This window comes from Bemisia tabaci, chromosome 2, assembly GCF_918797505.1.
Source record: "Bemisia tabaci chromosome 2, PGI_BMITA_v3".
In the NCBI taxonomy this organism is placed as follows: Eukaryota; Metazoa; Arthropoda; class Insecta; order Hemiptera; family Aleyrodidae; genus Bemisia; species Bemisia tabaci.
Window position 1 is genome coordinate 77663016 of NC_092794.1, and position 27865 is coordinate 77690880.

The window sequence follows — 27865 nt, forward strand, 5'->3', positions numbered from 1 at the left end:
TCTAAGAAAGGAGTGGAACAACCAAAAGTTTTCACAAAAAAGTTTGTGCCCCAGCCTCAGCGAGTCTCATGTGTTGAGAATATTGAATAGTCAAATAATGAATGGGAACAGTGTGAGAGCAACAATGACCAGTCTTTAAACTAAACTTGAGTTGTCCAGAATCTGAGTCGAGTTCAGAGCTCTCTACTCACAAGGGGAGTCTACGAAGTGACATCCTGGGATTGGGTTCATTTTGCTTGTACATGAAGAAGAGACAAATCTAAGGTTGACGTATTTTTTTTTTAGCCGCCACCTCCCAACCGTTCTCGAGATATCGATTTTTAAAGTTACGATTTTTGCACTTTTCCGCGCGGAGTTCCGGCGAGTCAACTGAGCGCCGGCAAGCTGCACGAAGCGCGTTTCCTATCAGTGCTGCAGACCGGCCATTTTTATCAATAGTTCCGTGGCCGAGTGGTAGAGTGTTCGCCTACCGTTCCGTTAATCGCGGGTTCGAATCCCGCTTTGAGCCGTAACTTATAGGGTACGCCGCAATGCGTTTTTACAAGTTTTCTTTATTTTTATCACACACCAAGGGGTCCGCCCTCTGGCCGCTGCGCGGCCCAACCCCCGGGGCGAAAAGGCGCGCTTCGCGGCAAGCGAAATCATCGAAATCGACCGTTGACGGTTACTACTTTTAATTGAATGATAAAATGATGTTTCAAATAAAAATTTCCCACCACACTATATTCTTAATGACTTTTTCCTTACTCTGAATTTGCAACCGTCAACGGTCGATTTCGATGATTCCCCTCGCCGCGAAGCGCGCCTTTTCGCCCCGGGGGTTGGGCCGCGTAGCGGCCAGGGGGCGGACCCCTTGGTGTGTGATAAAAATAAAGAAAACTTGTAAAAACGCATTGCGGCGTACCCTATAAGTTACGGCTCAAAGCGGGATTCGAACCCGCGATCAACGGAACGGTAGGCGAACACTCTACCACTCGGCCACGGAACTATTGATAAGAATGGCCGGTCTGCAGCGCTGATAGGAAACGCGCTTCGTGCAGCTTGCCGGCGCTCAGTTGACTCGCCGGAACTCCGCGCGGAAACGTGCAAAAATCGTAACTTTAAAAATCGATATCTCGAGAACGGTTGGGAGGTGGCGGCTAAAAAAAAATACGTCAACCTTAGATTTGTCTCTTCTTCATGTACAAGCAAAATGAACCCAATCCCAGGATGTCACTTCGTAGACTCCCCTTGTCAGTCCCCTGTTAAAAGTTCCACTTTTCAGTCTGCGTCAGCTCAAATAACCAACAGCTCTAAAAATCTACCATCATGGCTTGATTCTGCAATAAGCAATACAAACTCACACTATTGTTTTGTTAGAGTGAGCTTAGCGTCGGCTGAATCAGAAATTCCTACTCGATGGCTTCTTATGATACCACATTGTATGCTCGATGAATCATTAGGATTCAAAACTCCTTCTCTCACTGTTAACTTCTCTCCAGTTTTTGAATTTCTGATTTCAGATCTACTAGCACTTTTCCAATATTGTTTAAAAGTTGCCTTTACCCAATATACAGCTATTCTAATTATACTGCACAATCTCGATACAGTCAGATATTTCAATTGTTCTTTCAACAAACTAACTTTAAATGAGAATCTTCTGAGTGATATTTTAGACTTGTTGGTGAAGCTTTCAAAGTTAACTCCTATTATCTTTTCAGAAATCCTTCATTTACAGGGGAACTCAAATTTTAATGCGTTTTTAAACGTAATCAATAGTAAAATTCAATATAATGTTGAAACTCTTTGCCAAAATTCTTGTTTTCTTTCGTTAAATAAAAATAAGGAAATTAAAAAAGCTCAAGCTTCTGAAAGCTCAAACCCTCTTGTGCGGCAAATTATTTTAACTAAGCTTGCTCTAGTAACGAATGTTAATTGTAACGAAATTAACCAAGTTTGTAAACCTACTGCCCAACTTCAAGACTATTCTGATGTAATCCCGACTGATGAATTTTTGTTAGAGGAAAGTGAACCCCAGCTTACCAATACTCGTTTTAAATCTCCGTTTGTTTCCATTAAAATTTCAGGACATTCATTCGAGGCAATGGCGGACTCAGGAAGTGAAGTTACACTGATGAGCAAAGACTTTTATGAAAGTGTTTGCAATACTACCAAACATTCGTTTGACATCTTACCGACAACTGGCATTTTTCTTAAAGGTGTTACTGGTGTCCGATCTAAAACCGTAAGCTTTCAGATTTATGCTGTTTTAACTTTTAATAACCATGATCTCCCTAAGACTATTTTGATAGTCCCAAATATCAATGCCGACTTTATTTTGGGAATCGATTTCTTTACTCAGTACCATGGAACAATAGACTGCGCTCATCAGTGTGTGACTTTGCTGAACGATCGCCTGCGCATACCATTTTTACGTTATGTAACTAATATTAAGATCAACTCTACGGCAATTGTTCAGCCTGAGTTTAAGCCTACGTTAGTTTTACTTGCTGATAGTCACGGCAGAGATGCACGAGCTTCTGGCAGATAGACTTCCTGATTTTAAAATAATTGTTCAATTTATTCCAGGAGCAACTTTTGCTGAAGTAATACAAGACTTGGCAAAATTTTGTCAGAATTTAACATCTTCTGATTTTCTTTATATAATAGCAGGAACGAACAATCTCAATTTATCTAAAAGTAAAGCACTTTTAAAATCTGAATTTGATTTTACACCATTAACTTCTCTAAAATGTGAAGTGTCATTTTTCGAAATTTTCAACAGACAAGACACAGCTAAGTTTAATTCACAAATTTCAGAATTAAACCTACACTTCTCAAAAATTCTGAAGAAAACCTCTTGCTCTCTTATTCCAACTAAAGATTTATTTTCTGAATCCAATTTTACCCAAAACGGGCTACATCTATCTTGGTCGGGTAAAAATAAATTGGCCGACCTTATCTGCGAGAAAACTCGTGTAGCTCGTGCATCCAATGACTACCCATCTAAGAAGATGTCCTTACAACAATCTGAAATTAAATTAAGACTTATTTATATTGGTGGAACTTTTGTTGAAGATGGGAGCTCTGAACTCTCTCATGATCTTGAATCAGTAATACTGTATTCGAGAATTACTGAAATTGATATGCTTACTGATGAACAAATTCGTTTAAAAATATTTAATTGTCAGTTAGAACCTGATTTGAAAACTAAATTGTTAAATGTATTAGTTAAGCGACGCCGTGCTTTTTCCTCAAGGCCGGGAAAAATTAAAGGTTTTGTTCATAAACTTATAGTTAAGGATGAAACTCTATTTACAGATAAGTCGCATCCTGTACATGAATCTCGTCGAGCCAAAGCCCGACAAGAGTTACAACGGCTCATTGAAATCTCTTGTGTAAAAGAAAGTTCTAGCCCTTTTCGAAATCCATCAGTTGTAGTAGATAAAAAAGATGGCACGGTGCGCCTCTGCCTCGATGCTCGAACTTTGAATAAGCGTTTAATTTCCGATGCTGAAACCCCTGAAGCCATCGACAATCTCTTGTACCGTTTCCCGAAACCAGCTTTTATGTCAAAACTTGATTGTGTCTCTTCGTTTTTACAAGTAGAATTACACCCTGATTCTTGGGATTATGTAGCTTTCACTTTTGAAGGAAAGAACTACACATGGATCCGAGTCCCATTTGGTTTATGTGTTAGTATGCAAGCCTTCCTCAAGGCTATGTATTATGTATTTGGCCCATCTTTCCATTGGCTTTTAAAATATGTTGATGACCTGGGATTGGTCTCTGAGACTTTTGAGCTCCATATTTCACATCTTGACCGTACTCTAGAACGCGCTGAAGAAGTCAACCTGACATTCAATTTTCCAAAAAGCGAATTCATTCTACCATCACTAGAATTTGTTGGGTATGTCCTCTCTAAAGATGGTATATCTATGCAACCGTCAAAAGTACGTTGTATTAGAGAATTCCCAGTTCCTAAAAATAAAAAAGCTCTTCAAAGCTTTATTGGTTTTGTTAAATTTTATTCTAAATTTCACTTAAATCACTCTAAATTACTACAGCCCTTATTTCATCTTCTGAAGAAAGATGCTGCGTGGAAGTGGACGGATGCGGAGCAGAGGGCTTTCGATGACATTAAGGAAAACTTTATTAACGATGTTGTATTAGCGTTCCCTCAATACGATAAGGAGTTCTATCTGAACACAGATGCTAGCTATCTGGCAGTAAGTGGCGAGTTATTTCAGTACGACGATGAAGGCCATCGCCGACCAATAATCTTTTATAGTAGAACATTAACTGCGCCTGAAATGAATTATTTTACAACCGAAATTGAACTATTATCGATTGTAGTTGGTTGTCAAAAATTCCGTCAATTTATCCTGGGATTTCCCACTACAGTGCTGACAGATCACCATGCCTTAACTTTTCCTAAAAACTCAGTTCTTACAGCTGGCCGAATAACTCGCTGGTCTTTGTTTCTACAGCAATTTAACTTGAATATTCAGTTTATTAAAGGCAAGGAAAATATTGCTGCCGACGTCCTTTCTAGGTATCCGCCTGAACTTCACTCACTCCCTCCAACCGAAGCAGAACTTTGTGTTAACTTTTCTAGAGCATATTTACCGGCCGACTTAGTTAGCCTAATCTCTGATCTTGCAAAGCACCAACAAAATGATCCTCGCTTAGGAAAAATGTATGCTAAAATCAAAGATAAGATCCCATTTAAAGGTGATAGTTTCTATCTTTTATTTGAAAATCACCTGTTTACTAAATTTGCGAAAGATGAATCCTGGAAATTATGCATACCTAAGTCACTTGAAAAAACTGTTATTGAACTAGCTCACCAATCTATTGGCCATTTTAGGTCCAAGAAAACTTATTGTTATTTAAAATCATTTGTAACTTTTAACCGCTTAGAAGCCAAGGTTAGAGCCATGGTGACGGCATGTATCGACTGTCAAAAGTGTAAAGTACCGAACAAAACATATCATGCTCCCTTTAAGTCAGTAACTGCTAGTAAACCCTTAGAGCTCTTATCGGTTGATTTGTTTGGCCAACTACCCAAAGCTAAAGGTAATTTTTCACTCGTCTTTGTTTGTTTGGATATTTATACTAAGCATGTAAAACTATACCCTGTTAGAAAAGGTACTGCTGTTATTGTAACTAGAAAGTTCTTGGAGAACTATGTAAAAGATGTAGGTAAACCTCAAAAAGTAATTTCAGATCGTGGCCCGTGTTTCAAAGCAGGCTATTGGCATACAAAATTAAAAGAAGCTGGAATAGAGCCAACACATTCTGCTGTGTACCACCCGGAATCAAATCCAGTAGAACGCTATATGCGTATTATAGGTGAAATGTGCCGGATATATTGTAATGATAAACATACAAAATGGGTCGAACATCTACCCTTCTTAGAAAATTGTATCAATCACACTGTAAGTGAGTCTACAGGTATTACGCCGATAGAGGCAATGAAACATGAGAGTCCATACAACTTCCTCTCAACAATTATCAATTTTCCAAGCTCTGACTCTCCAGTTGACTTTAAATTCAAACTTTCAATTCTTGAAGCCACCTCACGCAAACAAGCTGCGAAACGTAAAGTATCTCATGATAATAAACATGAATTGTACCATTTTAAAGTTGGCCAACAGGTCTTGGTAAGAACCCACTATCTATCTGACGCTCTAAGTGGCAAAATTAAAAAGTTCTTTTGCCTATTTGAAGGACCTTTTACCATCGTTAAGGAAGTAGGAGATAATGCTTTTAGTTTAAAAAATATGGATACTGGCGAAATCTACGGTACCCATAATGTTTAACACTTAAAACCATTTGTCAAAGAACCTGTTTTCGACTAAAATGCTGCTGTATTGTAATCAAAATGCTATTTTAGTGGGCTATGTCGACTAACCTGTAGATAGCCTAACCAAGGATGTTAGAAAACCTCTCCTTGTAAATAATTTTGTTATATTTGTCACTCTTTGTATTTTATTATTGTTTTTATCTAATCCTTTGGTGCTGTAAGTTAATACCACTTGTTAAAGCAAACCCCAATTCTCCCTCGTTCTTTTAAGACGACCCTATGTCCCGTCTTCTCTCGGGAGAATCGGGGGTAAAATGCTACTCAGGTCAAATAGTAGCTAGATAGTGCACTATGATGAAATGGATAAAGAATACAAAATTTTTCTTCAGAGAATTTTTTTTTGAAAAAACTATGGCCGTAGAGGTCAAGTATTTCCTAATTTTTCTTTATTAAAGTAATATTCTGGCATCAGCACAAGAAAAATAAAGATATTTTGAAGTACATAACTCATTCCCAAGAGGGAAATGTTTAGAATTAAGTAACTCCATTTACTATTGCAAAACTCTACTAATAAGTATTTGAAACTGTGCTGACTTAAATTTTTCAGTTTCTTTTTGTCTCCCCCCCCCCCCCCTTGTCTTCTCTTACTCTGTTTTCTCTATTTTTTTTTCTCTGTGTTACCCCATCAGTTCTTAAATATTCAATGTTAGGAACTAACTCTTAGAGTGAAAAAACATCACTTAAGTGTTATCTAGCCATGCATTTTTTTTTGTTTACTATTGTTATTTTTTTTACTTCAAAATGTTAGTCTTAGTAAAAATATTTTTAGTTCACACATGATTAAACTAAACATTGGTAAAAGGCAAGTTAGATTTTTCCAAATTATGGCATAAAAACCCCCTAGAATGACTTTGATTTGTTACCCGGCTTACTACATCAAAGTCAATCTTCTTTTTGTGTTAATTTAAACTTTATGTTTGCTAATTGTAAAATTCTTCAAAATTTAATTACAATGTCCCATTTACTTCAGCACTTTGTCATGGAGGCAGATTTTGACAGAATGGTAAAAAATTAATTGATTTGATAAGTAGTATGGGCTGCTTAACAATTTCTTAAATTATTTTAAAATGATGTTTCAAATTTGCTCACCATTTAAAACCAGAATCTTAACAAGTAAATTTTCTTCTGTTCAACAATGTTAATCCATCCAACATCTAAGGGTTGGTAAGAGGCAGCCTGATTTCAATTGAACAGCCCCTAATGGATAAGCAGGATGGCCGATGCCACTAGGTGGTATCCCATTTTTGTATCTCTTTTTGTTTCGGTGTTCCGGCCAGCGGACGAAGGTACTCCGGCACCACTTTTAAAATCCCTATCCCTTAAATCAAGTAGAATTGACGGCAGGATGGCTTGAAGCTGCTTGAGTATCCCCTAGTACAGCCAGCTAGAGGGAGATCCTACGAGGATGGAGCAGACTGGGTCACTCGTAGCTTTATTTATTTTTGTTTATTTTAAGTCCCTGATGGTTCGAGACTTTTTTTTTTTTATTTAATTTTTTTTTTTACTCCTGTCAGTGAGACTCAAGGTTGCGTTTCGATAGGCTAAGCATGATTCGCACCTTGTGGCTGTTTTTTTTTTTTTGTTATCCCAATTTTTTTTTTATTCAAAACCTTGTAGTTCTGGTAGCAATACTGAGTATAATAGTAGAATTTCTTGATTTTACGAGTTGTATGGGCAGCTGGTAATCTTTGGAATTCTATTATCATGCTAGATTTCAAACTTTGTGTGACGACATGAAATTGAAATTAGTTCTACATCCACAAATTAGGTCGTTTGTGGAGTATGGTTTCCCCAGTCCCCTAGGATTTTAATAATAGCGTAGACCTAACAAACTTGTTAAGATTCACTGCCTAACACTGCCTAACTTGTCTGCACAACAGGAAATTTACGCACACACCCCTAATTTTAAGTAACTTTAAGTAAATTTAAAACGAAGTTTCAATGTACTGCCTTACCTGACAACTGTTTATGTCAACTTTGTTTTTGTCGATTTTTTTATACTGTTTCTTTTGTAAATATGTTCAATGTTTCTGAACAAAATTTTTTTTTTGAATAAATTACGACAGAGCCGATACGGACTAAAATCAAATTAAATTCTTCCAAATTATATTTTTTTTTTCATTTCTTTTATGGTATGTTGCCTCTGCTGCATGGTCTCTTCCCTCTCGGGGAACCAGGTTTCCAAATCGCCTGACTCTGTCTGACAATTTGGGAATCTAGGGGGGTATCTGTAGCAAGGTAGTATATCAAAGTAGTTTCGCCAGAGGGCGACACTTCCCCGGTGGTTCCGGGTGGGCCATCTCTGATTGGTTGCAGTTGCCAAATGAGGATGGATCGGCCAATCAGGGATGGCGTGCCCAGGAGCCGTTGGGGAAGTCAGTTCCAGTGAGACCCGGGTCGAGACCGCGCGTCCTGATGTGAGTATATTTTTTGAAAGGTTGGGGACTTATCCCCAACCATTTTGTAAGTCCCTTTTTTGTAGTGTGTGTAGTTCCCTGCTGTGTTCTGTCGTTTCGAAAGTCTAACTTATCGTCTTCCTTTCTCTGATTTCCTTTTCTCTCTTGAGGTCTGGGCCCCGTAGCCGGGTGGCCTAGTCTCATCTTCTCGAGTTCGAGTACATCTACTTACCAAAAAAATTGATCAAAATCGGCAGCATAGCAACCGAAATACAGCGCATTGAAGGGTCGCGTCGGCCGTCCAGGGCCCTGAAACGGGCCGGGCGGCGCGCACCCGCGCGCATCACTTAAATTGATCTCACGACTTTATTTCTTATCGCACAGAAATGGTTTTGGTATCAAGTTAAACGACAAACAATTCTGCAGCTCCCTCAGGGTAGACCAAATATCCATTTTCTCGCCTGTTTAAAAGTTATTTGACCTCAAAGTTTCCGAAAATTGGAACATTTTTAGTCCAGCCCAATTTGAAAAAAAATATACGTCTGACAGGAAAAATGACAAGGAATAAAATTGTTTTCCTAGAAATTACCTTTCATTTAAAAAAAAGTTGATCAAAATCGGATCCATAGCAGCCGAGGGACAGCGCTTTGAAAAAAAACTAAAATGGCGGACTTTAACGGCCGTCATCTTGCTCCAGTCGCGGGGCTCAGAGTGGTTCCCCTTCCAAAATTGCTCCTGAGGGTACCACCAATGAGCCCTGAAAGCGGCAAATTCCGATCAAAAAGTGCAGGGTTCTTGCCATTTTCGGGTCGTAGACAACGGATTATAGCGAGGAGTAGCGAGCGGCTGCCTGCGAAATCGACGCGGTGACGCGACTCCAGTATCCGGCTAACAGTGCGGGACGGACGGCTTTTGCAGGTTCCTACCCAGGTCATTTTTGTGACTCAGGGATCATAGAGTGGGGACATTTGTCGACTTGGAGTTGAATAAACCATGACGGATGAGAAAAATGCTGACTCTTTTTCATTCTTATTGTCCTGAAGATTCGTCAATATGGAAGAAATTTTACGAAATTTGGCCAAAATCGTAAATTTTGAGGCCTTCAAGTGACCTCTAAATTTTCGAATTTCGTGCTGAAATTTTCTTTGGTATGCTCTTTCATAAAATCGAACCGATTGAAGACGTGCCGTCATAACATTTCAGACTTTCTCCAAATAAGCCGTACCCTCTGTATCGTACTATACAGTTGAGAAAGTAATTATTAGGCATTCCTCTTCAATATTTGTTTTCGTTCTAGAAGTCTTTCTACTACTTCCTTTTCTTGAATTTCAGCGGTAGGAAAGAATTTTTATGCGTATTTATGGGACGCAGAAGCCTCAGAAATATTATAATTCTATTTTTGAACTTAAGGGGAGTGTAACACCAAGGCTTCGGTTACAGGTAGAATAAAATTGCAAGTATAGGACAAAACGAGAACCTTTAGACTAGACCACTCGAAGTAGGGCTGTTCTATCGGTTTTCGGTAAGCTACCGAAACAGTTCTGTTAAGAAAAAGTTACGATAAAAGCGCTCATGTCGATAGCGATCAGAGTTTTCGGAGCTGACGAAAATAAGCTGTTGCCATTTGTACATCTATTCTACGCGCCACCGCGCCAGGCAATCTGACAAACACACGGGGCAACAATGCATTGAGAGCGAGCTCTCAAAAATCCGATAAGGCCGGCTGTTGTCGATATCATCGCCACTGTCGGTACTGTAGTCCAGGCGCCTGGTACGTCTGCCTGGAATTTTGGGTACACAGCGATTTTTTGGCTTATTCTACGTTTTTTGGGTCGCTGAATCCGAATCTTCTTTTATATAGCGGCTACGCACGAGAAAAAATCCCGGATTTAGCTACTGTTTTGAATAGCTGACAAAATTTGGAAGAAAATGGTATATGAATATGCTAGGTTTGCTCAAAAATTGAGGAACCTCGGATCTCGGAACTTTGGAACGCTTCGGAACTTAGCTGACCGCGGCGAGCCGGATCACGCGTTAACGGGTGCGCCGCGAAAACGTGAATGGGCGCGATGTTCACGATGCTTTATCTTCCTCAATTTTTAAGCAAACCTAGCATATGCGTACACCATTTTCTTTCAAATTTTGTCAGCTATTCGAAACATTAGCTAAATCCGGGATTTTTTCTCATGCGTAGCCGCTACACAAAAAAACCGCAAAAAAGGCCTTTTTAGGCCATTTTTTCAAAATGGCGGAAAATGCTCACCAGATACGCGGTAGGAAACTTCAGATTCAGATTCAGCGACCCAAAAAACATAAAGTTAGCCGAAAAAATCGCTGTGTACCCAAAATTCCAGGTAGCCTCATTTTTAGCTACCAGGCGCCTGGACTACTGCGCCAGTTTCAATAAGAGACGATATCGAAAGTGTTCCGGCAAGAATTCGTTTAAACACCCCTATCTCGAAGAGGTGGGTGCAAAAGGCAAAGAGCCAAGGATAGGATGCCCCAATTTCTGAAATTTGAGAAAAGTTGAGCTCCCCAGGTCTATGCAACGCAGGTGGTGTACAGGCTATGCAAAGTAAAATTAAGGAATTTTTTTTTTTTTTCTTTCTTTCTTTCTTTCTTTTTTTAGTGGCACCCCAGCGCACTACAGAGATCATAAATATTTAGTATTTTGACGAAAATTGTGTCGTTTCTCTAAAGAAATCATCTAAACTACGGTTCTTTGGGCCCAAAATCTCGGCCGTTTGGCCGTATCTGTAGCCGGAAGGTCGCGAACGGCCAATTGAGGCGCGCAGTGAACTTGAGCCTCTTGCTGCCGACATAGGGTTGTGAATAGGTCATCCTAGCTGGAAATCGATGAGTTCCAAGTCTTCGAACGAAAGTTTTGCCCATTTTACCGTATCTCTAAGCCTTTGGCCTTAAATTATTATTTTCGGGGGAAAGGTAAATCTGCTTACCGGGCGCATCCGTAAATCGGCCCCTTATAGCATTGCTGGCCGTTCCTGAAGCTTACATATTTCTTATACATACAGACAACTTGGCACATATCTCTGCTTCTCTTCTTTTCGCTTTTTTTATCGAAAGTATTAGTCTTCTTAGGGGAACATTTACCAAACTAATGCCGAAGAGATGCTTTCAACCCTTCAGGACCCGGGGTAGCCGGAGATTTAATGTTCGCGTTGCGATCTCATTCTCGTCTTCAGTCCTTTCACAGAACTGAAGAGTTGGGGTCATTTTATTTTAATACTACGATTACCTATGAACAAAAGAAAGAAAAGAAACCAACTGAGAGACATGCGTATAGTAAAGACAAGGTATTGCAGTGAATTGACATTTCTTTCAATGCACTACTTTCAGTAGGAACAAGTACATGACACTTAATAATCTTCCATACTGAAGTTACTTTATGTCCAGTGACAGTTTCTCTGAGTTCTAAAACTAGTAAAGACGCTGTTTCTCCGACTGTTCTCTCCTTTATGTCAGAGCTCTATAAATTTTCCTCGCAGTAATATTTAAAAGCAATAACAGAAATACGTCTAGCGCAGAAGTGTGCATTTTAAGCAAATCCACTCATTTCAAGTATACCTCAACATTTTTGGATTTCTATCATGAACCTCGTCTTTAGCACAATCAGCGGTAGCACAAGGTTCATCATATAATTTGATTTGAATGGACTAAAGTGTCCACAAGTACGAATTAAATTATTTCTGAGGGGCTTTAAATATTCGTAACGATCCATACATTGTACGAAACAAATCATCGCCAGTTATGATCCCCCTCCTCTCTTTCTTGCACGTCTCTTGAGTTAAATATTTTTTTCTCGAGAGAGTAGAATTTGAAAACTAAAACTATGATCCTAACTCTCCAGTTCTACGAAAGGACTGAAGACGAGAATGAGATCGCAACGCGAACAACACACGGCTACCGTGTGCCCTGAACGGTTGAAAGCAACTCTTCGGCGATGGTTTTGTAAATTTTCCCCTAACATAACAAATACTTTCGATAAAAAAGCGAAAAGAAGAGAAGCAGACATGTGTGCCAAGCTGTCTGCCTGAAAATGCTACAAGGAGCCGAATTCACGGATGCGCCCGGTAAGGAGATTTAACTTTCCCCCGAAAATCGTAGCTTAAAGCCAAAGGCTCAGAGATACGATAAAATGGCCAACATTTTCGCCCAAAGATTCGTAACTCATCGATTTCCGGCTGGGATGACCTATTCTCAACCCTACGTCGGCAGCAAGAGGCTGGAGTTCACTGGGCGGCCTAAGGGGCGCGCCGGAAGGTGGTTACCGCGCCTCAATTGGCCGTTCGCGACTTTCCGGCTACAGATAAGGCCAAACGAACAGGATGTTTGGTCTAAAGATCCGTAATTTGATGACTTCTAAAGAGAAACGAAAAAGCAAGCTCCTCGATCAAGACCCTTCGATCTTCAAGCATTGCTGCTTCAATCTTCGCAATTGTCTCGTCAGAAAAGAACGGCCGGCCGCTTTTTTCTTCGTCATGACAGTCGGTGCAATCTCCTGCGAATTTTCGACACCGTTTGCGCGTTTTTTACTATACCTATAACATATACTAGCTGACGATGAATGTCAATGGGTTTTACGCCCTTTAAAATAAAAAACCGTATCACTTTGTCACCCTGACGGTGACAACAGGAAGAGAGAGGTGGCGGTTGAGCACTACGACAAGGGTTAGGAAAACTGCAGCCACGACTCCAAAAGTGGACGAAAAATGGTGATTTGACGAATATCCGATCGAAATGGTGATTGTATTAAAAAATAGACTAGGATATTAGCTTCAGAACGATGTAATAATTTTGGAAATTATGTGATTTTATTCACTTGAAAAATAATAAAGAGGGACTTTACTTTTGAGATACCACTCGTATACGAAGGAGTGTTTTTCCAACAATCATGTAAGGAACTTGCATTTGGATTTTATGACAAATGCAAGCTCCTTACATGATTATTAGGAAAAACACCCATTCGTATAGAACATTTATCTTTTTGAAGCCCACTCCCTACGTTGCTTCGTTAACTGTGTCCATTTTAGGCATGCCAGTGGTGACTTTGTTCACGGTTTTTTTAACATGGTTCTCAAAGATCAAGATTGGTCTATAGTCACCCTGAGATAAGTTACTTCTGCGCACCGATCCATGCTTGTTCTCCCTTTTCCAATCCAAGCCGCCATAAGTTTTTGTGTCTTATTGCGTCTATTTCTTGCAGTACGGCACCCTTCAGTAACACTCTTTTTGTCTTCTCTGTACCTCATTCCAGTTTAGCCTTTCCTAACCATTCTTTCAGGTCTATCATTAGTATTATTTCATTAAGCTTCTTTTCGAGGGCCGCCCTACTGGATTCTCCAACCAGAATCACCAGGTCATCGATATATGCTAACACGTGAACTTTGTCTCCGGAGTTAGTTCTTGACGATTCGTGAAGTAAGATTAGCCATACTACTACTGGTCCCAGGACACTAGCTTGTAGACATCCCTCTCCCACTATAGAATCGGTATCAACATAATGACGGCCTCATCTGACTCGTTCAATTGTTAATACAATCTCAGTATAGCAGTTGCTGTTGTAAATAAAGCCTCACCTGACTCGTCCAATTTTTAATACAATCTCAGTCTATCAGTTGCTGTTGTAAATAAGGCTTCATAAAAGTTAAGAATAATATTATTCTCAACATAGATGTTGCAGTGTAGATTTGAATTTTTCGGCTTCGGTCATCAATTGGCAACATAATGTTTCTTGCGAACTGTTGAACTTAATTAGATGAATAAATAGATTATCCTTGTTTTAGGATACCACTGCACTACGTAACTCAGTTTATGAAAAATCCTGTGATAGTATAGTATCAAATAGATATACATCTGTGCTTCAAACACTTCGCCTGGAAAATGTATTTTAAAGGCAATATAAGAAATGAGAATGCTCTATTTACAAATCAAAGAGTCTTGAGTCTGCTTTGCTTGAAATTACATGAATCTGAGCCAGAGTTCCGCCAGATAAGCTTCAAAACTTTAGAAGAACGGTTCTAGGGATGTTACGGTCTTGGGTTTTCAGTCCATTTGCCACTGAAAGAGAGAGATAAAACACGGATATTAAGCGGTGACAATGATGATTCGAAAGAGATAAAGTTAGACCATCAACCATGAAGAGCCAAGAGACAGATAAAAGGAGAGGCACGAGTGAAACCTTAAGAGTAGAAATGCTTAAACTAATCTTACTTAACCTGGTCTAGCGAAAAATAATTTTAAGTATGATTTCATTTATACTTAGGATCTGTCATGAGGTGTGTTACACCCTTTGATCAATGCTTTGAAAACCTGACACGATGCGCCTGAACTCACTTTAAATGCGACTTTGTTGTACATCAAAAATTCAAGTTGGAGGTTGTAGTGGGGTACTCCCTGATGGGTTTTTGGGCAATTTCGAAATAGGTTGTCGGAGCTCCTCGAAAAATAATCGCATTTTTGTGGTTTTTTAGGGGTAAAATAGCAAAATTGGCCTCGGGGCGACAAATTAAACCCCCTCTCCCTCATCCTTGCCTTGACCGATCTGAATTTTTAGTATGTTTTTACCTGGTATAAGATGGGACTTTTCTGAAATTTTCATGCCCATACAAATTTTTTTGCTCCCGCGGCAGCGTTGCAAAGTTGCGGACTCCAAAATATCGAATTTAATGATAAAATGAAGGTTTCGGAGTGCGATTTCCATTCAAAATCAAAAATTCAAATTGTAAGTTGTAGTAGGGTACTGCCTGATGGGGTTTTGGCCAATTTCGAAGTAGAGTGTTTGAGATTTTTGAAAAATAATCGAATTTTTGCGGTTTTTTAAGGGTAAAATAGCACACTGAGCACGGGGCGGCAAGTTAAACCTTTTCTCTCTCATCCTTGCCGTGACTGATCTGAACTTTTAGTATGTATTAACCTGGTATAAGATGTGACTTTTCTGAAATTTTCATGCCCATACAAAATTTTTTGCCCCCCGCGGCAGCGTTGCCAAGTTGCGGACTCAAAAATATCGAATTTGATGATAAAATGAAGGTTTCGAGGTGTGATTTCCTCCAAAATTTCACGAAAAATGTGCAATCTGAGAGTTTTCGATAAGAAAAGGCATATTTGAACAATTTAGAGTTGCAGTGTTGCCAGCTTTCGATTTAAAATTCGTCAAAATGACCCAAATCGCGTTGCAACCTCAAGCGCTGGATTTTTATTTCGTTCAGAATTGGTTATTATGGTTCTTCTGTACTCTATGCATTTAGGTACCGTGAAAATTATGCCATTACTTACTTGATGGGTGCAGCTAACTCAAAAAGAGAGGCCGGATAAAGCGATGAGTCGGGGGAAAACGAGTGGTTCGGGTTGACAGAAAGTTCTTAAATATACTCCATCACCAGAAAGTAGAATTTGAGATCTTTCTCCCACCCCCCAAACCTTATCCCTGTTGCAGTCAATCCTTTGAACATCTTATCTGACATTTTGCCCCCGAATTTTTCCCAAAAACACAAAAAAAAAAAAACTAGATGACGAAATTATGACTTTTTATGATCGGAACAAACCTGATGGAGTCCATCTAAATTCAAGAGGCCTCTTGATCATCTGAAATCTCATGCAACAGAGTTTGCCATGAATGGTATGTTTCCTTATTTAGTCCAGAAATATTTTATTTTTCGGAATGTCAAACATGTCTTATACAACCAAAAATTTACAAAGCATTTTTAATTTCGTCATCTAGTTTATTTTTTTTTTTTATGAGGGAGTTTATTTTCAACATTACTCAAATTTATCGTGATCTTTTGTAATTTTTTTATTCTTTAAATTGTCGAAGGTATTTTCTTTACAGTAAGAAGTCTTCTGGATTCGAACTATCCAATCCGCTGTATGAGAGGAGGTCGAATTCAGGGACATCATAGCGTTATTTGAATCGTTGTTATCCACCCATTTTATTTGTGTTTTTATTTTTCATGTTTTTGGGAAAAATTCGGGGGCAAAATTTCAGATAAGATGTTCAAAGGATTGACTGCAACAGGGATAAGGTTTGGGGGGTGGGAGAAAGTTCTCAAATTCTACTTTCTGGTGATGGAGTATATTTAAGAACTTTCTGTCAACCCGAACCGCTCGTTTTCCCCCGACTCATCGCTTTATCCGGCCTCTCTTTTTGAGTTAGCTGCACCCATCAAGTAAGTAATGGCATAATTTTCACGGTACCTAAATGCATAGAGTACAGAAGAACCATAATAACCAATTCTGAACGAAATAAAAATCCAGCGCTTGAGGTTGCAACGCGATTTGGGTCATTTTGACGAATTTTAAATCGAAAGCTGGCAACACTGCAACTCTAAATTGTTCAAATATGCCTTTTCTTATCGAAAACTCTCAGATTGCACATTTTTCGTGAAATTTTGGAGGAAATCACACCTCGAAACCTTCATTTTATCATCAAATTCGATATTTTTGAGTCCGCAACTTGGCAACGCTGCCGCGGGGGGCAAAAAATTTTGTATGGGCATGAAAATTTCAGAAAAGTCACATCTTATACCAGGTTAATCTATATAAATAAAATCGTTGGGGGTTTCACTGTAACGCTTATTTCTGGAGTTCTACCGGACCGATTTCGACGATGCTTGACTCTGGTGAAAGCCCTTGACGTCCCGATGTCCGCAAAACTTTCAGACTTCCAAATTTTTCAGCCTCTTTCGCTTGAGACGCTCTTGAAGCCAAATCCACCCCCCTCCGACCTTAAGTTTCCGAGAGTTGCGGTATGTTTCCGTTGTAACGCCTAATTTGAGAGATCTACCGGGGCGATTTTTACGATTTTTGGGTCGACCGCAAGCTCCTAGCTTCTAGATGCTCGCAAAATTGTCAGACTTCCAAATTTTTCAGACTCTTCTTCCTGAGACGCTCTTAAAGCCAAATCCACCCCCCTCCGGCCTTGAGTTCTCGGGAATTGGTTATGTTCCTGTTGTAACGCCTATTTTGAGAGATCTACCGGGGCGATTTTTACGATTTTTGGGTCCATTGAAAGCTTCTAGCTCCTAGATGCTCGCAAAACTATGAGAATTTCCAATTTTTCAGCCATATCTGTGTAAACCCCAGAGAAATGCAAATAGACCCCTCTCCATATTACTACTACACAGCCTTCACCCAACGCCGAAGGTCAAACTCGGACTCTGTCTCAGCACTGCTCTGTCTGAATAAAAGGAAGCCGCCCCAGCTACGTGGTTCCATAAAACTGTCGAAGCGGCGCGATGACATGGGTTTTCCCGTCCTTTTGTCTAACAACCCTCGAGACCGAGACTGCTCGCTACGGGATCGCAGCCCTATTGTCTCATATGCCAAACAAAATCTGACCCTCAAAATTTAAAGACAGTAAAAATGCAATTTTTTCTATCATTCGGAAATTGTTTTTACAGTGTATATTTTTCGATTCGCGGTGAAATTTTGAGCAGAATGGTGGTCAAACTAATGAAAATACATGATTCTACGGTACACTAAAATCGATACCACAACTGCTGCATTTATAACTTGCTGAACGATATTTCCGTTACTTATCAACATATCACGACGAAATTTAGTTCATTGTAATATACTTTTTTAGCAGAGCGTAAATTTACTGGGAAAGTTGAAATCGAACCCGATGAGAGAAATTTCATCAATTTTTTTGGAGCTCCACTAGGCCGAGCAGGAAGGGAAAAAAGGATGACGAATTGAGATCTATTGCTGTCGCCTGGTCTCCTGACTCCTGACTCATGTCCAGGCCCAGCTATTCTTGAACGCTTTGACGAGATTTTGTCGGCAGACAAGTCAAAACATGATTTTTCGACCAGGGAGCGACATCCAGACCTCGCGCTAATGCTCTCATTGTATTTTTATTGGAGTTATGTCCGAATATTTTGAAAAAAGCCGAAAATGGTCTCTTTTTTAAAGCGCAGTGTTTGCAATTCTGCCCTGCTACGGAAGAACGACATATGAACATTCGAGAGTTGCCAAATTTTCTTCGATAAAATGTTTATTTTTGAGGAAAATTATGAATATTTTCCCCATGAAATTTTCAGACGTTTTAGATTAAATTAAAAACAAAATTAACCAAGAAATTGGTAGACAAGCATTCAAAAATTTTCCTGAAATTTCGTGGTTTTCGAGGGGAAATTTGGCAACGTCTGAAGACTCATACGGCGTTCTTCCTTACCACTGCAGAATTATGTTCGTCCCTCCCGTTACCCCTACATCAGCCACCTTTATCGAAGAGCAAAGGAAAACCGTGGGAAAAAACAGGAAACAAAATGTTTTCAGGACTGAATTGCTTCCTTTGAATTGCTTCCTCTGAGTTGCTCCGAAAATCAGTCTATTCGTGTACGTTGCCAACTTAGCTGCATCCTGCATCTCGAGAGCAACACTGATTAGATTTCGAAATCTCGCGACTTATTGAGAGGTTGCCCATCGCTCATCTGCTTTCGTCGGATACGTTCTTTTACGGTTATGTTAGTAGATCAATGGGTACTTAACAATATCTGCTCAATTTTTCTTTCTTTTTTCACGGAACATTTCCGATTCGTGAGTGTCCGATATTGAGTGATCCTATTTTGCCTCTGTATTCGCGAGATACGTTCTTTTGCGGCCGCGCCAGTCGATGAATGGATATTTAGCAATTTCTATTCATACTTTCTTTCCTTTCTTTTTTTTTACGGAATATCCTCGGTTTTTTAGTGTCCAACCCAGTGCGAGGCTATTATACACCTGTTTTCGCCAGAAACGTTCTACACAATTTCTACTCATACTTTCTGGGTGCAAATGTGCGAGATTGTTGCGTCCTGTGCATGAAGTTTGTCTCTTTTTAGTGCGTATACTAATTAATGAGTCTAATAATTTACACATTCAAACAATTCACTCGAATTTTTTACGCAGAATGTTCCTTGAGTGAGTAGCTAACGACTAGGAGGAGTAACTCCAAATTTACATGTATTTTGCCGGTCAGTGCCGAGTAACCGAAAATCCTTCTTTTATAAGGTAATACGTTTTGTACCCCGTTCGTTCATACATTTGCGCGAAATTCATTTTAAAATACATTCATTTATATGATGGCCAAATGCATGAGATGCTTTTTTTTCATGTAACATTCGAAATTGTCTCTTTTCTTAAGTCCTAAACTTCTCTACTACTGGCGCCACCCGACGTATGATTGTTTAAGTCTGTAGCTTTGGCGTGGTGTTGGCTGGAGTCCTGGAGGACGCCAGTGAGCTACTCCTCCTGGCCAATACCAAGTGCGCAGGGCTTACATTGCCATATTCCGGAGGGACTTCGCCTTATTTAACTCACAGTTAATGCCCCCCCCCCCATTTAACTCACAGTTAATGCCCCCCCCCCCCCCCGAAGAAAAATTCCTTACAGGAAAACTATCCATAATGCTTCTTGGCATTTTCGCGTAATTTCGTTTTTCTTTTGAAAATTTACAAGGAAGAGCATTACGGAACTGAAAACAGGTAAACTAATTTAGGAAGGAATGCCTCTCGTATTCATGTATTCAGAAGAGTTCTTATTGGATTACATTACTTTATCATCTTTTTGCATTTATGGCACGGAATACGGCTCGCTTGCGAGCCGTAAGTCACTCGCGAAGCGAGTGACCGGGGGTCCAGGGGGCGGAGCCCCCGGCTAGACGCGAGGCGAGCGAAGCGAGCCACAGCGGCTAGTACATACTAAAAGTTCAGATCAGTCACGGCAAGGATGAGAGAGAAAAGGTTTAACTTGCCGCCCCGTGCTCAGTGTGCTATTTTACCCTTAAAAAACCGCAAAAATTCGATTATTTTTCAAAAATCTCAAACACTCTACTTCGAAATTGGCCAAAACCCCATCAGGCAGTACCCTACTACAACTTACAATTTGAATTTTTGATTTTGAATGGAAATCACACTCCGAAACCTTCATTTTATCATTAAATTCGATATTTTGGAGTCCGCAACTTTGCAACGCTGCCGCGGGAGCAAAAAAATTTGTATGGGCATGAAAATTTCAGAAAAGTCCCATCTTATACCAGGTAAAAACATACTAAAAATTCAGATCGGTCAAGGCAAGGATGAGGGAGAGGGGGTTTAATTTGTCGCCCCGAGGCCAATTTTGCTATTTTACCCCTAAAAAACCACAAAAATGCGATTATTTTTCGAGGAGCTCCGACAACCTATTTCGAAATTGCCCAAAAACCCATCAGGGAGTACCCCACTACAACCTCCAACTTGAATTTTTGATGTACAACAAAGTCGCATTTAAAGTGAGTTCAGGCGCACCGTGCTGAATGATTAGATCATGAACGCTAGAGCTGGTAGGGAAGTAATGGAGTCAGTTAAGCTCGGGAGGGATTTACCGACAAATAGCCGATTCGTACAGTTTTCGGTACGAGAATGACGATGCGCACAGTACAATTTCACGAAAATTTGTCGCCACGGGGATATAAAGCTTCCTTTTTAGGGGTCCTCAAAAACATGTTTGAACCGTTTCGATCGTACCGCCATCAATCTTCTCATCTACGCTTCGTAGATGAGAAGATGGCGGCGGCGAAGCCAACCTACTTACTACCGCCACGCTGTCTCTGTTGACATTAAGATTTCTCGTTTGAGGTTAAGTGAGTTTTCTAAGAATGTTTCATATCCTATATAAAACCGTAACGCATTCTGATTGAAAAGCTCCCAGATATTATAAACAATTGGCTAAAATCACAAACGAATGAACCTACATAACCTCCAATTGACCGACAATAACACACCGCCAACAAGACGCAGCCGTGTAGTCTTCCAGTATGGATTCCGCCACCATACTGATCGTGATGGGCACATTTGAAACCTACGAGCGCGCGGTTCAAACCCTGTTTTAGGCGACCCTGATTTTTGGCACTTTCAAATCAACTTTTCTTTCGGTTGCAGTCCTCAAAAATATTTGGAAAAAACTGTAAGCTTCGGCCACTCACTACTTTTGTATGACATAATAAAAAATGACTTAACTGACTCATTGGCATGGATGATATGAACAGTAGGACGAGACAACGATCTACATGTGAAATTGTTGAACCTTTCGAGGAGGATTCTACTAAAGATGGCTGATAGATATCTACATAATGGACTAGAATTACGGAATAAAACGCGAAAGGCAAAGACAACAATAAGTTAACATGACATTCAAGACATTGGTGAAAAAGAACAGAAATATGAGTATCAAGATGCCGGCCCCAGCAGGGACGAATTGACACGCTGCATACACATTAACAACTTTACGGTTGTAATATAACATCTTCCCCACAGTAAAAAGGACGTTTTCTTTCACGAGGAGAAAACATACAGGGTGTTCCAAAAGTCCAGCCCCCTCCCCCCCTCTAACTTTTGAACGATTCGAGATGGAAAAATGAAACTTTGGGAATGTTCCTATCTCAAAGGGGCTTATCTGGGTCTTATCTTAAAGGGACTGAATGTTCTTATCTTTTTTTTTTGGGGGGGGGGGGGTCAAACCGCAAATCAATATTTCAATTTTTGACCGAGTTATGATAGGTGGAAGGTCAAATTTGACCTATTTTCAAATAATCATAACTCCGGTTCATATTATCGTAAAAAAAAAAATATGAAACGGGAAAATTTATCAAATTGTGTTCGCTTTAATCTACTAGATTAAGTCAGTTTTTTCATTCATTGCTGCCAAATAATCATGTATTTTGTTTTCCACGAACGCTATATAGGCTAACTGCATACGTTCGTTTATCTCTGTTAATTTTATGTTTTGAATTTCAGAAATAAATTATTTAAAAAAAAAAAAAAAAAAAAAAAAACGTAATGTTGGATTGATTTTGACCCTACTGAGATAATGTGGAGCCAAATCTAGGGGAAATCGGCTTATTTTGCGGGAAAATTGAATGACCCATGAATTGACGTATTGGAGGGTCCGAACTCCCCCTTAAAATTAGTTCGAAGTGATTTCTGCACTTTTTACTTGAAAGCGAACAGGATTTGGTAAATTTTCCCGTTTCATTTTTTTCTTCACGATAATTTGAGCCGGAGTTATGATTTTCTGAAAATAAGTCTTTGACCTTTGACCTATCATAATTCGGTCAAAAATTAAGATATTGATCTGCGGTTTGCGCCAACTTTCTCAGTTTTTTATGCTCTTTCGAATGAGGTATCACAAGATAGGGGTTGCCATTTGAAAAAAAAAGTTGGGGGCCCCCCGCCCCTCCTCTGAGGGGGGACCAAAATTTTTACCCCCCAAAAGATGGTCCCCTTTGAGATAGGAACATTCCCAAAGTTTCATTTTTCTATCTCGAACCGTTCAAAATTTAGAGGAGGGGGGGGGCTGGACTTTTGGAACACCCTGTATGACACAGTTCATAGATATATACGAAAAAAGAATATGCAATATCAGCTAGGAGCAAATCCGTTCAGGAAGAAGTCTTACAAGGGGATACTACGAAGTGACATCCTGGGATTGGGTTCATTTTGCTTGTACATGAGGAAGAGACAAATGTAAGGTTGACGTATTTTTTATTAGCCGCCACCTCCCAACCGTTCTCGAGATATCGATTTTTAAAGTTACGATTTTTGCACGTTTCCGCGCGGAGTTTCGGCGAGTCAACTGAGCGCGCCGGCAAGCTGCACGAAGCGCGTTTCTTATCAGCGCTGCAGACCGTCTATGCTAATCAACTGTTCCGTGGCCGAATGGTAGAGTGTTCGCCTACCGTTCCATCGATCGCGGGTTCGAGTCCCGCTTCGTACCGTAGCTTTTGGGATCCGCCGCAATGCGTTTTTACAAGTTTTCTTCATTTTTATCACACACCAAGAGGTCCGCCCCCATGGCCGCTACGCGGTCCGCTTCGCAAGGCCGCAAGGCTCGCTCTGCGGCAAGCGAAATCATCGAAATCAACCGTTGACGGTTACTGGGTAAATAATTTGAATTGAATGATAAAATGATGTTTCAAATAAAAATTTCCCACCACACAATATTCTTAATGACTTTATCCTTACTCTGAATTTGCAACCGGCAACGGTCGATTTCGATGATTCCCCTCGCCGCGAAGCGCGCCTTTTCGCCCCGGGGGTTGGGCCGCGTAGCGGCCAGGGGGCGGACCCCTTGGTGTGTGATAAAAATAAAGAAAACTTGTAAAAACGCATTGCGGCGTACCCTATAAGTTACGGCTCAAAGCGGGATTCGAACCCGCGATCTACGGAACGGTAGGCGAACACTCTACCACTCGGCCACGGAACTATTGATAAGAATGGCCGGTCTGCAGCGCTGATAGGAAACGCGCTTCGTGCAGCTTGCCGGCGCTCAGTTGACTCGCCGGAACTCCGCGCGGAAACGTGCAAAAATCGTAACTTTAAAAATCGATATCTCGAGAACGGTTGGGAGGTGGCGGCTAAAAAAAAATACGTCAACCTTAGATTTGTCTCTTCCTCATGTACAAGCAAAATGAACCCAATCCCAGGATGTCACTTCGTAGACTCCCCTTGTTAGTAAGATATCAGGAAGAAAAAAAATCTTCAAAGGCGCAGCATTATTTTACTTGTAAATCTGAGTCAAATCAAATTAAGAGCTTTATTGTAGATTAAAGTTCGCGTTCCAATATTTCTTCTTTTTAAAATTTTGGTTCTTTAAAGGGAATTATATAGTTAATTCAGTTTATAAGAGGAATATTTGTAACTTGACTCTATGCAGCAAATGTGAGAGTTGCTTTTGATGGAATAATCAAACATATCATACGGGATGTCATTGGTGGGCGATTGGAGAGCTTGGAACAGCAGAACTTACAAAGAACAGAAAGAACTTGGGTTGGCTGGAAAATTGTCTGTCGTGAATAATTCCGCCGAATCATTGCGTATTCTGAAGATCATTGCACCACCCCAAAAGGCGCGAGCAAATTATTAAAAAAACCCGACAACGATGGCCAAATTTGGTCGGTTTGAAGTGCACGTGAAGCACGTACTCGTCACTCTTTTGCTATCGTCTGTTTAGGTCGATTATAACTTTGTGTTTTTCGTTGCTGAACTAAAATTTTCGAAACGAACTATATACGCGTAACCAAATTGAAATTTTTCCTTGGAGAACTTGCGAGAGGCTAGAGGAAACTAGGGGGCTACGCCCCCTGGCCGCTACGCGGCCCAACCCCTGAGGGCGCTCCCCGCCATCAATGGGCCGCTTCGCGGCCCTTTTTTTACCCTCCTATCGGTGTTAGTTTTATTTTTCCCCTAAAAAATTACGATATGAGGTATACTTTACTTTTAGAATGAAATAATTTTTGGTTTTGATGAATAAAGAAACAACATTTTTTTTTGAAGTCTAAAGGACGCGTTTTGTAATGACTACTTGATGAAATATTGCAGTAAAACAACGAACATTGATTATCAGGTAAGTAATAATTAAGAATTTTAGGAGCCGGGAACCGAACCCACACAATGAATATAGTGGACACTGCCGACGTCTTTGACGACTCGGCCACCGCTCGTATTGAGGAAACAGGTGCGAATCTTGTATAGATAAGTGTAGAGCTGATGCGCAGGCTACCCAGCTACTGCGCAACCTCTTCGACCACTGCGCATCCTCCCGCGCATAGCGGCAGCGGTCTCGGAGCATTCTGAAAATTCACTCACTTTTATGACGTGATTGTAAAAAAACCTGGGTTCTATTTCCAAAATCTGAATAGAGCGGGCTCATCTAGGGCCAATCACCCGTCGATTTACGCAAAAATCATGGAAATCGGCCCGGTAGAACGCTCAAACGAACTATGACAAAAAGTATAAATTAACATTGTTTAAATGGGAGAATTCGCAACTTTACCACCTAATATAAAAAAGCCTGGGCCATATTTTGAAAATCTGAAAAGAGTTGGCTTATCTAGAGGCAATTGCTCGTTGATAGCCGCAAAAATCATGAAAATCGGCCCGGTAGAACGCTGGAACTAAGCGTTACCAGTTTCGCGAAATTAGGAGGTCTCGGAGCTTATAGTATAGATAGTAAGGGTGAAAAAACAAAGAAGGTCGGTTCTAAAAACTCACTTTAAGACCACCTCCTAGGGAACCTTGATAGTTTTTTTGGGCTTCTTCAAGTCGTCTATCAGCTTGAGCAGCCTTCTCATTCATTCTCTGCACTTTATCGGGGTCTTTAATGCCTCGACTTTGTTGATCTTGGGCTCTTTTTAATGCAGCTGCCTCCATCTGCTGTCTCCGTTCTTCCTGAAAGGATAATTTCCTAGAAATTACTACCCAGGAAAACCTTCCCTCCAAAAGAGAACTATGCTCCTCAAATGGATGACCAATGCTAGAGCTCCGAAATATCTAGAGACTTATCTAATGGCTATTCACTAGCTGATCGTTATTCTAGCGATGTAGTTATTGTAAAAACTAAACTTACACGAAACAAAGAAAATTTACTGACATTGAGCTTTTGAAATTCTACGAGGTAGTTTCTCACATTCAGCAGGCTGAAGTCTTTCAACGTCCCCGCTAAAAGTTCCAGACTCGAGTCAATTAAAAAAATCAACATAGATATTTACTTCCTCTTGCAGCAAAAAATAAATATACATAAAATACGCTGACAAAATCTACCACAAAGAATGCTGTTGATCACGGCATTTTAAAAACTCCCCCTTCCCTTTAGAATTGGGCTGAGGCAGAGTAGGCGAAGGCAGAAACCAAGGACCAGATGAATATCTTCATTTACTTCATGCAAGAACATTTACATAATTGATACTCTAATCTGCTGTAGAAGGATATTAATATGGTACATTGAGAATTAACATTCATTGCAACTGTTAAAAATGAATCAAACTAAAAGAATTTTTCTTGTTCACATTCTAGTTTTTGAGACGCATCTTCAGGTAGGATTATATCAAAGCATCACCAGGGCCTTCTTTCTTTTCAGAATATTCCTTGTTTTTGGGACAAATCGGTCAGAGAAGTGGTCAACTTTTCCCAGAAAATGCAACATCGAACCTATCTAGAAGTGATCCTCAGCGCCGATCACATTTTAACCCAAAAAAGGTGATGAGGGGGGGGGGGGGTCTTTGTGGACGATAAATATGGATAATGGGGATGTTGCATGTGTGAGGAATTTGCGATTTGACTATTGATTCTTCTGTAGAAGTTTGCGAGAAACACGATGGTGCCACTGGTTTTCTCTGAGATCAACTCCCAAGCTCATAAAAAGCTCTCAATAAGTTGAGGCCAAAATGTAGGGGATATTCCACGCTATCCTGAGAGTCCACCTCTACATGAGTACAAACTCTCCATGCAAAGATAGGGAGCAAATGCATTAGCAGGGTTGCCATGTTTTCAGTTTTAGAGTCCTCAAATAAAGTGGCAGCCCTGTCAATGTATTTGCTCCCTATCTTTGCGTGGAGAGTTTGCATTGATGTAGAGGTGGACTCTCAGGATAGCGAGAAATATCCCCTCCATTATGGCCAAAAAAATATATGTATTGACAATAAGTTGTGTTCAGTTTCATTGGACTAGGGTTCAAACATGTCATGTGGCGTTACAGCAGCCGGCAGCAGCACCAAAGTTGTAGGTGTAATTTCAGGTATCAGAGGTCATTTTTTGACGGAATTTTGTGAAAATCATCACTTGAAAAGTTTTTCAACGAGAAACTCGAATTTTTGGTCAGATCTTCAAAATTCCAAAATCAGAGATGGCGGCTGTGGTCAAAGTGGTGAAGATGTTGTCTTCTCATTATTTTCGTTATTACTGTTAGTAGCTATGAGAGGCGGTTCACAGAGCAAGTCACAAGTTCATCCATGGTGAGGAACCAGGGTGCCCAGGGGTACTCCCTGGTTAGGCACGACAGCTCGCACAGCGAGCTAATGACAACTAGAATAGTATATAGTTTTGTCTTGTCTTTGGTAGTGAGAATAGAGTTTTCCCTACTCTAAGTCGGATTTGGAGGTAAGGTTTTACAACTTGCGGTCGGTTGTAAACCAACAAGATTGGGCCTAGATTCGAACAGGGCAATTCATCAATGGATACAAAATAAGATATTTGCTGAGAACAGTTACAAAAAAATCTTACTATGCTCGGTGTGATGTACTCAGATTCTGACGAGTCTGAAGAACCAAGACAGGGACATAAAATGTTCCAGATGCCCATGATTTCGCCACGAGAGACGAGGAAGCTAGCTACCGGACAGAAATTTCAGAAAATGTGCTGAAATCGAAACCAAGTCGAAAAAGTATCGTGAAAGTAGTGTAGTGATAACAATCGTGATTGATCAGATATTAGTTGTTTACATTACATATATTCAGGGCTCTCAAACGATTTTGAGAAAAATCAGCAATTCGCCACTAAACATCTTCGCACTTTTCCCCAAGTTTCAGCACACGTTATAAAACTGCTTTAAAACGCCCAATTAAAGTGTTAAAACTTTAAGTTTGCATTTGAAGTAATCTTGAAATAATGAAATAATCCCTGATAGACGAATTTAGTGGTGGGAATACTGCATAGAGAAAAAAAAGGAGGTGTTTGCATTTCGGGCATCTTGGAATATTTTGATGACTTGATGACGTAGGTGGGTACAGCTGGGTACAGGGACGTCCCCTTCACACTGTACCCACCTACGTCATCAAGTCATCAAAAAATTCCAAGATGCCCGAAAT

General features: G+C 40.2%; 2 protein-coding genes across 2 annotated transcripts in view; one reads left to right on the forward strand and one right to left on the reverse strand.

The window, feature by feature from the left end:
- The window catches only part of LOC140223884 (uncharacterized), a 526084-nt gene that overhangs the window by 214831 nt on the left and 283388 nt on the right, over positions 1–27865 (forward strand). The gene's annotated exons all lie outside the window — the stretch shown is intronic.
- On the reverse strand, positions 14125–27711 carry Svip (small VCP interacting protein). Its single transcript, XM_019052758.2, has 3 exons — positions 27282–27711; positions 25275–25451; positions 14125–14322 (listed from the first exon to the last, which is right to left on the reverse strand). Exons 1-3 carry the CDS (start codon positions 27357–27359, stop codon positions 14308–14310), a joined length of 270 nt encoding a protein of 89 aa, XP_018908303.1. The 5' UTR covers positions 27360–27711; the 3' UTR covers positions 14125–14307.

Excerpts from the sequence above, each read along its gene's own strand:
- Svip (XM_019052758.2), bottom strand. The coding sequence starts at position 27,359 with ATGGGCATCTGGAACATTTTATGTCCCTGTCTTGGTTCTTCAGACTCG. Across the intron at positions 25,452-27,281 it reads AGTACATCACACCGAGCATA|GAAGAACGGAGACAGCAGAT; the intron begins GTAAGATTTTTT and ends TTATCCTTTCAG.